The sequence below is a fragment of the Anoplopoma fimbria genome, chromosome 4 (genome assembly GCF_027596085.1).
Source record: "Anoplopoma fimbria isolate UVic2021 breed Golden Eagle Sablefish chromosome 4, Afim_UVic_2022, whole genome shotgun sequence".
Lineage (NCBI taxonomy): Eukaryota > Metazoa > Chordata > Actinopteri > Perciformes > Anoplopomatidae > Anoplopoma > Anoplopoma fimbria.
This window is the reverse complement of record NC_072452.1, coordinates 25,503,959-25,515,846: the sequence shown is the minus strand read 5'-3', so window position 1 is coordinate 25,515,846 and position 11,888 is coordinate 25,503,959. Positions and strand designations below refer to the sequence as shown.

Below are 11,888 nucleotides of genomic sequence, written 5' to 3'. Positions count from 1 at the left end.
TTGAGCCCGCTCTTAAGCTTAGTCGACTTTATGGTCTGTTTGACTCTAAATGGAGCATCATTTACTAAATGAACATCATGCTGTATTGAAGAAGACTTGAAACTAGAGATTGAGACCATAAACTCATGTTTACAATGTTTACTGAGGGAATAAATCAAGAGAGAAGTAGAGTCATTTTCTCATAGACTTCTATACAACCAGAGGAGTCGCCCCCTGATGGACAGTAGAGAGAATGCAGCTTTAAAGACAAACGCATCAGCTTCACTCGGCATAACGGGAGGTTGCCGCCTGGTTAGAACCATCAATATTTTGACCAAATCAGCCGATGCACAGAATGAGGAGTTAAAAGTGCTCACTCTGACATCACAAGGCCAAACCTCTGTTTACTCTGTTGACACGTCAACACTTAGAAGTTTCTTGATATCTTCACCTTGGAGGAATAAGGTTTGTTTTCAGTGACCTAAATCACTTTTGGACCCCCTAATGCAATCCTTTCCCTGAAGGAGTAGAATATAGCACTTGCAAAACGAGTTTATATGTGTGTGAATTGAACTTTTAAAGTTTTACGGCTTCATTTCTTGATGTTTTGTTTTTGTTTTAATAACTACGTCATGTCTCTTCTGCAGGTTTCCTAACTGGGACTGTCGCATGGAGACAATCATCAGGTCAGTGTCATACACCACTAAAACCACAACACAACAACTGATTCTCATGTCCATAAAAGATGGTATTCAACTACAGCAGCATATAGGGGCTGCAAAAAGATTATAGTTCATTTCTTAGAAAAAATAATCAAAACCTTGCCAAGACAAAAAGATAAATTATTATAAATGACAGAGAATTTTTTTGTCAAGGAACCATACATCAACATAAATAAATACTAATATAATTATATAATGCACTCGGAGGCTCTCGTAACTGATATCGTTGATGTTTTGTGTGTGATGAGATTTTTTAGTTTTAATATAAAGGTTCACATGTTAAATGAAATCTGTCTTGTCATTAAAGGCCTGATGACCAATCGGAGAAGAAGAAGGATGAAGGGAAGCCCGCCCAGCAGCCCCAGACAGCCAATCAGAACTCCTCCAGTAAAGACATCTTATTCTTCTCTATCAGTTCCCTGTTCATTATATAACTCTTATTATTATTGCCCTAACATTTGTTGTTTTCTGTGTTTAACAGACTCGCAGCCGAATAAAAAAAACCAAAAGAAGGTAAGGACTCGGAAAGTCATAAAGCATTATCGTTTAGTTTATCTGCTCCTCTATGGGCTCTTCAATAACAAACATCTTGTGTGTGTGTTTCCCGTAAGACGTCAGAGAAAGGTAAAGTGGTGTGTGTGAGGTTCCCGGCTCAGTCCGTGGACGAGGCGTACCTCAGGAAGCTGGCCGAACCGTTTGGAAAGATCGTCAAGATCCTCATGTTTCCGTCTCTGGTGAGTCCACGTGGTTCATCACACACAGCAGTGTAATACACTACCATTCAAATGTTATGAATCAGCTGTTGCGTTGATGTTCTTCTTCTCTCCTTGAGTAATTACTTTAACAGAGATTCAACGATGTTATTCAGACACCAAATGTATGAATAGTTTTGGCCCCAAATTAATAAAATGCTTCCAACTTAGTCGATGTCCCCACAGAGTTGCATGTCAGGGGAGAAAATTGTTGGAACTTGGACTTTGAATTTGTTTTCATTCCAGAAAAGCACAATGACCCTCGATCATTATTGAACCAGAGCTGTGCAACTGGGCTCTGAATATTGAGTTAGTCTGTTTTTCTGCAAGTCCTCTGCAGTCTATTCAGTGGTTAGAAAAAAGTAAATGTCATGCATGTTGTACATAAAATCTGGAAGAAAGAGCTCTTTCAGCTGAGTGAAGCATAACTCCGGGGCGGCTGTGGCGTAGTGGAGAGCAAGGTAGTTCTCCAATCAGAGGATCGGTGGTTCGATTCCCGGCTTCAGCAGTCGATGTGTCCTTGGGCAAGACACTTAACCCCAAGTTGCTCCTGAAGGCTTGCCATCGGTGTGGACTGGATGAATGAATGTTAGTTAGAGTCTGATGGTGGCACCTTGATGGTAGCCTGTCATCAGTGTGTGAATGGGTGAATGATATGTAATATACTACTGACTGTAAGTCGCTTTGGATAAAAGCGTCTGCTAAATGACTGTAATGTAATGTAATGTAATGTAATGTAATGTAGTATACACCTAGTTTGTGTTTTTTCATACACAAAACAAATCAACCTGTTGTGAACCCTGCAGGCGTTTGTGGAGCTGGGCACCAACGACCAGGCCAAGGACTTGGTGAAGTTCCATTTGAACCATCCTGTGACTGTGAACGGAGAGAGGATGGAGTTCAGGATCTCCAATACCTTCAACTTCCTCCAGGTAGATCCACTTCACCAAGCCCCTTTACATTTGAGCTTGCTCAGTTAGAATAAGGCCGGACACCGTATAACCTCCACCGTTGTTATATTAAGCATCACATAAACATCATTTACTAGATAACACTTGCATATAAAACTCAGGATACAACCACACTGCTAGAATTTTGTTTTAAAATGCATAATTTATGCTCCATTTTAAACCTAAATTATATTTTAAAATTATGCTACGTTAAATTATGCTTAATGTAGCATCATTTAAAAATCCAATCTACTCTGGATTTTTAGATCCCCTTAAACGGAGACGTATAAAAAAACACTTTAGATGCTGTTCTTGGTTTGCGTTGTATTGTGGACGGGCAGAAGCAGGAAACCGTCCTTTATTTGTCACGCCACTGAAAGACAAACAACAGCAGCCTTGATTATCGATCGACTACCAGGTTTAATCAACATGGATAACGGATTACAGGCGTTGCTGACCTTGTTGTCTCTTTACTAGCAGCTGTTTTGCAGTTAAATTCTGCATTTTATAATTCTAATACTGCCGACATGCGGCGGAAACAAGCAATTACGGGAGCGATTAGCAAGCGGTGTATTCAGCGGCGTAAAAAAGCCTTACGGAGCGGCCGATTGAAGTCACGGTTTGAGGCATTGAGGAAGGCGATGGACACAAAAAGGAGGAATTTCCTCTTCATGTCAATGCTTATTTTGTTCTGCACAACTATTGTGAAGTTCAAAAAGAAACTGTAAACGAACAAAAGCATAAATGCTCTCCAGTGTGACAGGAACCTCAGTGTTGACCAATTTTTTTGACCCATAATCTAGTAATTTGTAGTTGATTTGTAGTGTTTAATTTTAAAGGACACACCTGCAGCGTTGTAACTAAGTTTGAAAAATATTACTTTTGTCAATTTGAGCGCTTGTGTGAGAAATATAAAGGAAGATCTGAAGTATCAAGCACAACCTTTTATTATTAAAGTGAACAATAATACTCTGTTCTTTCTGTAACTAAGCAACCAATCTACTTCCTGTTTACACCGGCACACGCATGCATATAAGGAACTCAATTCTAAAACTTTGTTGAAATACTTGTGTGTTTTAGTTTTAAAAACCCTTCAGCTTGCCCTCAACAGTGCAGAAATAAAGTCGTCTGTTTCTCCTCGCAGAGTTCTCGGGTGGTGAGTTTCTCTCCGGCTCCAGTGGGAGAAAACAGCCAATCAGATCTGATCAGCATCATCAAGCGCTTTGGATCGCCGCTGTACACCCTGTTCCTGCCGTCTAAGGTGAGACGCACCGAACTGCTCTGGTCCTGTTCGGTCCGTTGTACTGATCCGACTTTTTCTCCCCTGACACTAAATGATAATCCGATACCTTTTTATTTTTCAGGCCTTTGTAGAGATGAAAAATACTCCTGATTCTCAGAAGTTGGTGGATTATTATTCCTCCAGAACTCTGATGATCAACAATGACTCCATCAAAGTGTCCTTCTCTGGAGAATACAAGAGCCTCATGTGAGTACGATCAACCTGATGGGTGATTGATGAGCCGATTCTGATCCATGGATTATTGATCAGTAAGAATACTCCTCCTCCTTTCAGGCGGGTCACTTCAGCTAAGAGGTACGAAGAGGACACGTCTTCGACCAAAAGGACGAGGAGTTCGAGCAGAGAGAATGAAGACAATGCGACGGATACCAAGAAGAGGAGGAGCAGTGAGGACAGAGAGAAGGAGGAGGAGGGAAAGAAATCTAGAGACAAGTCCAGCAAAGACAGGAGGTCCAGGTCTAAGTCCAGGTCCAGAGATAAATCTAGCAGAGACAAGACGAACAAAACCAGGTCTAAATCCAGAGAAAAGTCCACTAAGGAGAAAAGCACCAGAATAAAGTCTGAATCCAGAGATAAGTCAGTAGAAAAGTCCAGCAGAGAGGGGCGGTCTAGGTCCAGAGACAAATCCAGCAAAGAGAAGGCGACCAGAACCAGGTCTAAATCCACAGAAAAGTCCACAAAAGAGAAAAGCACCAGAATAAAGTCTGAATCCAGAGATAAGTCTGTAGAAAGGTCCAGCAGAGAGACGAGGTCCAGGTCCAGGTCCAGAGAGGAATCCAGCAGCAAGTCCTCTGAGCAGAACCAGTCCAGAGAAAAGTCGGTGGTGCCAGAGAAAGCGGAGAAGACTGGTATTGACTGCTATTTTGATAGTTGATTAATCGTTAAAAGTAGTTTTTCATGCAAAAATGTTATATATATTATATAAATATTTGCTGTTTTTCTCAGTTTTAAATCATATTAAACAGAACACCTTTGGATTTGGGAAGAAAAAGACACTGTGAAGAACATTTTATCACTATTTTCTGAAATGTTATTGACCAAACAATTAATCTAGAATATAATCGTTAGATAAATCATTAATGGAAGTTATCAACAAATCCATAGAGAAGTTGTTAGCAGCTGATATTTTGGCATTTTAGTTTGAAAAAACTTTATTTATATAGCACTCTTTTTAATGTTACAAAGTGCTGTCCAGTAAAAAAAAGCAACAATAAAAACAACAGAGGGATCAAAAAGGCACCTGGGGAATATGATAAGGAAAAAAATTGTAGTAGAGTTTTTCCACTGTAACTTAATGCAAACTGTACATTTGTAAATTCATCCAACCCTTCATGAATTTCATGATTATCTCCTCCTCTCCTCAGACTCTGAATCCAGAACTGATCCTGATCCAGCTCCTGTCAAAGACTCCAAACCAGAAGCTGAAGACAAAGAAGCCATTGAAGAGGAGGAAGAAGAAGAAGAGTGAGTTTCTCCTCTTTGTTATATCCATCAATCCCATATGTAGAACCACCTGCTGCTTCGGGTGTCTTTGAGTTTTAAAAAGTGAAAATGTGATCGTGATCACCTGCAGGTCGTCTGCAGAGGAGAGCGACATCGAGGGGATGGAGGTGATCGGAGAGGACGGAGAGAGTCTGGAGGATGAAGATGTGGAAACTCAAGATGAGGCCGATGTGGAGGAGGAGGAGGAAGAAGAGGACAAGATGGAGGAAGACAACGGTCCTGCAGAGAGACTAGACTCACCTAAAGAAGGTAGAAATGAATACATCCTAAACTGTTTCTGGAAATGGAAAACCAGAGACGGATTTAAAAAAAACTGTTGTGATTTCTGTTTTCAGATAAAAAGGAGGTGAAGGTTGAAGAGGCTGATGATCAGGAGAAAGTGATGGAGATAAAGCAGGAGGAAGCTGATGATCAGGAGAAAGTGATGGAGATAAAGCAGGAAGAGGCTAATGATCAGGAGAAGGTAACGGAGATAAAGCAGGAAGCGACAGAAGACGGGGTGGAAGAGGAGGAGAAACCTATTGAGGAGGAAGAAAAAGCAGAGGAGACTCGGCTGGAGGAGGACGAGGTGGAGACACAACACATTTCTTTTACAAATGCAACATCACGCTTCAGTATACAACATTTTAAATACATATATTGTATTCACTGGCCGTGTAACCGTAGTTGATCAATGATCTGTTTCCCCGTCACGGTTCTGCACTTATGTGAACTGTCGATTAATTACACAGTTTGACCATCGTAGTGTGAAATAAAGTTTTACTGGCAGCCAGTATTCAGTAGTAGAAATACTAGCTGGGGATCAGCGTTAATGCTTTCTAGTTGCAAGTCTAATAGCACTACAATTTGAAAACCGGAGCTAACGGCTAACGTACAGAGGCTCTATTAACTTGCATTATGATGCATTCATGCTCTATTAAATGATTTGACCACTGTGGGCTCTGAAACACTTGATGTTTGAAACAGGATAAATGTTTAGACTCTGAACTATGAATCAATGATATCAGTTAATCAATACATATCAGATACTGGTCTCACTGTGTGTTGTCTCCAGGAGGAACCAGATTTCCCGATAGACCTGGAGAACTGCATCACACTGGATGAACTGGGAGAAGACCAGTCTGATGACCAAGGTAAGCCCAGAGCGACTGGTCTGGAAAAATCTGAAATGACTAATCTAAATTCATTGTATCATTAAATATAATATTGAATTATTTCCTGTTTGATTTGAATCTTCTCTGTTTGTTGCAGTTGAAGAAGTCCGAGACGAATCTGAAGTAAGGAGGAAATAATGACGTAAATAAAACAGTTTGTTTTGTTGGTCTGACGTGTCGTTGATGTTATTTTGTTGTTGTTTGCAGTCTTCGGCCTCCCGAGTGGTTTACTTCACCAACATCCCCGTGTTTCCCTACGCCGACGCCGACTTCATCAGGCTGGTGAAAGCTTTTGGGACGGCGGAGAGATTCTGTCGCATTGTCGGACGCAGAGCGGTCAGAAACTATTCTTCTGTTCGATACCTGTAACACACAATGTCATTTGTTGATGCGACTTAGGGAGAAATGAAGTGAGCTTGTTTTAATGCAGTGGATCTAACTCATTATACAAACATTGTAATATTCTGGCTCACATTAAAGGCCTGTACACGCCGGTGGCGTGACGTATAAACGACATGAAAATGAGGAAAACATTCCTGCTAATATTATATGTTACGGTTTTTTATTCTTTAAGGTGAGGACGGAATAAGTGGATCTGGTCTGAGCTGTTTTTGTCGAGGTTGAAAAGAGGAATAAAGTTTTCCGTCTTGTTTCAGACTACGTATCCTCCGGGTTGTTTTATTAATAATGGGGCCCAATTCTACCTCTTCCACACAACATGCCTTTATTAGTGGTGCCACAGCTCAGAAAAACTGTTCCAAAAACATGTTTGTATTTTTTACCTTCGTTGGGCCAAATAATATTATATAAAATATTTTTTGGTTTTTTTCGAGTGCTCAAAACAAGCAGAGCTCTGAAAGACTTTCTGATCATGTCCATGTCCAGTTTGTCGGCGACCAGGAGTTTATCCACACTTATTTTTACCCGCCCTTAATTTTTGGGGCTGTAATTTATTTGTCGATTTTGGCCATTATCGGAGGTTGAATGATGAATAGGAAAATCATTACAAAAAATGGTTATAATTAACAGAAAACATAGCCTAGCAATAAACAACTTAACATTACATTTTTTAAATACACCGTACATTTTAGATTTGCCACTGCCGTTTCTACCCTGAGATAACCACCCAATACGCACCAATAATGTCTCACCGTCATAGCTGAACTTAAAATAGATCAGTGATGAGACCATCAGCAGAGCCGTCATTGCTGCCAACTGCGCTTTTGAATGACCAATAATGAATACTAAAGATAGCAAAATGATTCTGAATTGGTAGATTTTTATAAAGCTGCTTTTGAATAAGAAGAAACAACGATGTGACGTGAATTTGATGACATCTCTTTATCATCATTGTTTGTGTGTTTCAGGGTTTCATCGAGATGTCGACTTCCTCTGAGGCTCTGAGAGTCGTGAAAGAGTTTAAATCTAAACCTCTCACCGACCAGGGCTTCAAAGTCAAAGTACACATCTCCGACAAATACAAGACACTCCCCAACGGGTCAGTGTCCCCAAACTGTCACCTCTTCTTCTGTTGGCCGTTCAGATTTCTGTGGTCATTAAACCTGAATCCCTTTCTTCACAGGTGGTCGGCTAAGTTGGCCAAGGACGGAGGGAAGAAGGTCAGCAGGAGTCAAAGCAGCAGCAGGAGGAGGAGTGGGAGACTAAACATGGATGAATCTAATAAGAGGAAGTCCGAGGGGATCGAGAAGGCCTTGAATAAGACTCCAGAAAGAGACTCAACGTCTAAAAAGACTCAAGAAAAAGAGTCAACGTCTAAAAAGACTCAAGAAAAGAGTCAACGTCTAAAAAGACCCAAGAGAAAAAGTCAACGTCTAAAAAGACTCAAGAAAAAGAGTCAACATCTAAAAAGAATCTGGAGAAAGAGTCATCGTCTAAAAAGACTCTAGAGAAAGAGTCATCGTCTAAAAAGACTCCAGAGAAAGAGTCATCATCTAAAAAGACTCCAGAGAAAGAGTCTACGTCTAAAAAGACTCCAGAGAAAGAGTCATCATCTAAAAAGACTCCAGAGAAAGAGTCAACGTCTAAAAAGACTCAAGAGAAAGAGTCTACTTCTAAAAAGACTCCAGAGAAAGAGTCATCGTCTAAAAAGACTCAAGAGAAAGAGTCATCGTCTAAAAAGACTCCAGAGAAAGAGTCATCGTCTAAAAAGACTCCAGAGAAAGAGTCATCGTCTAAAAAGACTCCAGAGAAAGAGTCATCGTCTAAAAAGACTCAAGAGAAAGAGTCATCGTCTAAAAAGACTCAAGAGAAAGAGTCATCGTCTAAAAAGACTCAAGAGAAAGAGTCTACTTCTAAAAAGACTCAAAAGAAAGAGTCAACGTCTAAAAACACTCCAGATAAAGACTTGTCTATAAAGGCTCCACAGAAAGTATTGTCTAAACAGACTCCAGAAAAAGACTCTTTGAAAAAGACTCAAGAGGAGGAGTCAACGTCGAAAAAGACTCAAGAGGAGGAGTCAACGTCGAAAAAGAGTCCAAAGAAAGTATCGTCTAAAAAGACTCCAGAGGAAGCCTCATCTGAAAAGACTCCAGAGGAAGAGTTGGTGAATCAAAAGACTTCAGAAAGAGAGTCAACAAAGACTGAAGAGAAGAAGAATTTAGCTGAGGAGGAGTCTGCTGCTAAAAAAGCTCCGGGAAAAGAGTCCGTCTGTGAAACGAGTCCAGAAAACAAAGGGTTAAAAAGAAAAGGGAATCATGAGAACGACTTGGTGCCTGAAAAGAAAAACAAGAAGAAGGAGTTGACAAATGATGAGAGAAAAAAGTTAGCGACCCACGAGAAGGAAGGATCAACAAAGAAGAATCCGGAGACGGACGAGTGTAGAGACAAAAAGAGTCCAGAGATGGACGAGACTGAAAACAAAAAGAGTCCAGAGACAGACGAGTGTAGAGACATAAAGAGTCCAGAGACAGAGACTGTAAGACAAAAAGAGTCCAGAGACAGATGAGTGTAGAGACATAAAGAGTCCAGAGACAGACAAGACTGAAAACAAAAAGAGTCCAGAGACAGACGAGTGTAGAGACATAAAGAGTCCAGAGACAGACGAGTGTAGAGACAAAAAGAGTCCAGAGACAGACGAGTGTAGAGACATGAAGAGTCCAGAGACAGACGAGTGTAGAGACAAAAAAGACGGACGAGTGTAGAGACAAAAAGAGTCCAGAGACAGACGAGTGTAGAGACAAAAAGAGTCCAGAGACAGACGAGTGTAGAGACATAAAGAGTCCAGAGACAGACGAGTGTAGAGACAAAAAGAGTCCAGAGACAGACGAGTGTAGAGACAGTCCAGAGAAAGAGTCCAGAGACAGACGAGTGTAGAGACATAAAGAGTCCAGAGACAGACGAGTGTAGAGACAAAAAGAGTCCAGAGACAGACGAGTGTAGAGACAAAACCACTTCAGAGATGGACACACTTGAAGACGAAAAGTCATCCGAAGTTCAGGGGGAGACATCTGAACCAGGACTGAAGGATTCAGAGAGTCCTGATCAACCAGACTCTACTGGAGATCCTCCAAAACCCCAGACTGAACAGGTAGTGGTCTGGAGACCAGCAGCATTTTGCAATTTATTGAATGAATATTCTTCAACTCAGGAACACCAGATAAAGGTTCTAATAATCCGTTCTTTGTGTGTAGAAAGCTGCTGTTGATCGGCTGCAGGACTTGGAGGCTACGCTCCAAGTGCAGCAACCATCTGGACCTGCAGGGAGCGCTGCAGAGCTACGAGAACCCACCGGACCTGTTGGTAAGAAGATACACTATTTTCACTGCTCATCTGACCCTGACATGAACCAGGCGGCAACCTCCAGTTCTGCTGAGTGAAGCCGATGAGGAAGTGTCTTTAAAGCTGCATTCTCTCTCCTGTCCACCAGGGGGCGACTCCTCTGGTTGTATAGAAGTCTATGAGAAAATGACTCTACTTCTCTCTTGATTTATTCCCTCAGTAAACATTGTAAACATGAGTTTATGGTCTCAATCTCTAGTTTCAAGTCTTCTTCAATACAGCATGATGTTCATTTAGTAAATGATGCTCCATTTAGAGTCAAACAGACCATAAAGCAGGGGATGCTTTAGGGCGGGGCTACACACTGATTGACAGGGTTGATACAGCGTCCCAACCGTTAGAACCGTTAGCTCTGGACCACATCAATACTTCAGGTTTTTACTCATTTAGAACTGGGTTTCCATTAGAATCGAGTTTCGGGTGGCGTCCCTACTGTCATATACACTGTACAGTATCATCTTGTGGTGCGTTCACTGTCCCCTCACTTTGTTGTTTTTGTTATTACAGGAACAGAGTTTGTTCGTCCGGTCGTTGGTTACTTCTGTAACTTGTGTCAGGTGATCTACGCCGACGAGGATGAAGCCAAACTGCAGCACTGCAACACCCTGACCCACTACATGAAGTACCAGGTGATTAAATATCTTTAATATTAGTTTTATTAACAGTTTTAAATCCTGATTTCTCCTGTCAGCTGGTTTCATGCTTCTGTTTGACAGAAACCTTTTTTGTGTTTCAGGAGAAGACAGGCAAAGATCCGTGGGCGAGCTGAACATTTCAATAACACAACCTCATGAAAGACTGATGACACACAAACCAACACTGAGTTATTGATCTATTCCTCTGAAATTTAATGAGGAACTTCTGAACCAGTTTGAACCTTTTTTTAAATTTACCCAGAAATCTGAATCAGGAACGCAAGAGAGAAGAAAACTTGGACTTTCAGATTTGTTGTTTTAATTTAATTTCTCTGTAAAATATTCAGTGTTTTGCTCGAGGACACAAAGTCTGGGTTTATTATTTATTATTGTGTCATGCATAAATAATATTACCAACCCAAACAGACTTAAAAGACAAGAAAAGAGAGACTAGAAACAAGAGTAGCAACATGCTTTTTTCCTGACATTATTTTAAAATTTCAGAAACAAAGCCAACTTAAAATAATTAATATTAAACAGCTATTTAATTTAGTTAGTGTCAGTGAACCAAAACATTTCTGGATTTTTACCGGCTTTTTTATTTGATATATATATTCTTAACTCATGAGGACAAACAGAAAATTTGATTTATTCTCAACTCCAAATTTGCAGAAATTCAGTTTTCCTCCTGGATGTTTTAAATTCTGCCCTCTTCAAAGTTCAGATGAAGGATTCTTGTTCTCAACGGTGAAACTAAAAACCTTTTGACTCCTTGATCATTTTGCTAGAACATAAAAATGTGTCATAAATGTGCTTGATTAGAAAATAGGTTTCATAACTGTTTGTAACCCATTTTTCTTCAAATCCAGTAAGTAACTTTCATTTCCAGCTTCAAAGGTCATAAATTCTTCAAATGTACATCCAAATATTTATGTTAGTTCAGAAATGTCGGAGAGAGTCATGAGTCATTTCTGTTAAAATCAGCTGAAAGAAAGTGAACATTAAAGCTGTTACTTTGTAATTTTAGAAATGTTGTTCATGTCAAATGTATTTTAAAGGACTGTAAAATGACTTTCTAATAAGAGTTCAACA

At 40.3% G+C, this 11,888-nt stretch overlaps 1 protein-coding gene across 1 annotated transcript in view; it reads left to right on the top strand.

Annotated features, from left to right (window-relative positions):
* The window catches only part of matr3l1.1 (matrin 3-like 1.1), a 15,653-nt gene extending 3,765 nt beyond the window's left edge, over positions 1-11,888 (top strand). The window contains 23 exon segments of the mRNA XM_054597151.1: positions 627-665; positions 1,009-1,088; positions 1,183-1,214; positions 1,313-1,435; positions 2,260-2,385; positions 3,548-3,664; positions 3,768-3,892; positions 3,980-4,554; positions 5,071-5,170; positions 5,280-5,458; positions 5,545-5,777; positions 6,264-6,342; positions 6,461-6,486; positions 6,571-6,699; positions 7,731-7,861; positions 7,946-8,255; positions 8,258-9,295; positions 9,297-9,493; positions 9,525-9,608; positions 9,610-9,910; positions 10,014-10,122; positions 10,669-10,790; positions 10,898-11,888. Of these exon segments, the coding sequence (XP_054453126.1) occupies positions 627-665; positions 1,009-1,088; positions 1,183-1,214; positions 1,313-1,435; positions 2,260-2,385; positions 3,548-3,664; positions 3,768-3,892; positions 3,980-4,554; positions 5,071-5,170; positions 5,280-5,458; positions 5,545-5,777; positions 6,264-6,342; positions 6,461-6,486; positions 6,571-6,699; positions 7,731-7,861; positions 7,946-8,255; positions 8,258-9,295; positions 9,297-9,493; positions 9,525-9,608; positions 9,610-9,910; positions 10,014-10,122; positions 10,669-10,790; positions 10,898-10,930 (4,288 nt within the window). The 3' untranslated portion in view covers positions 10,931-11,888.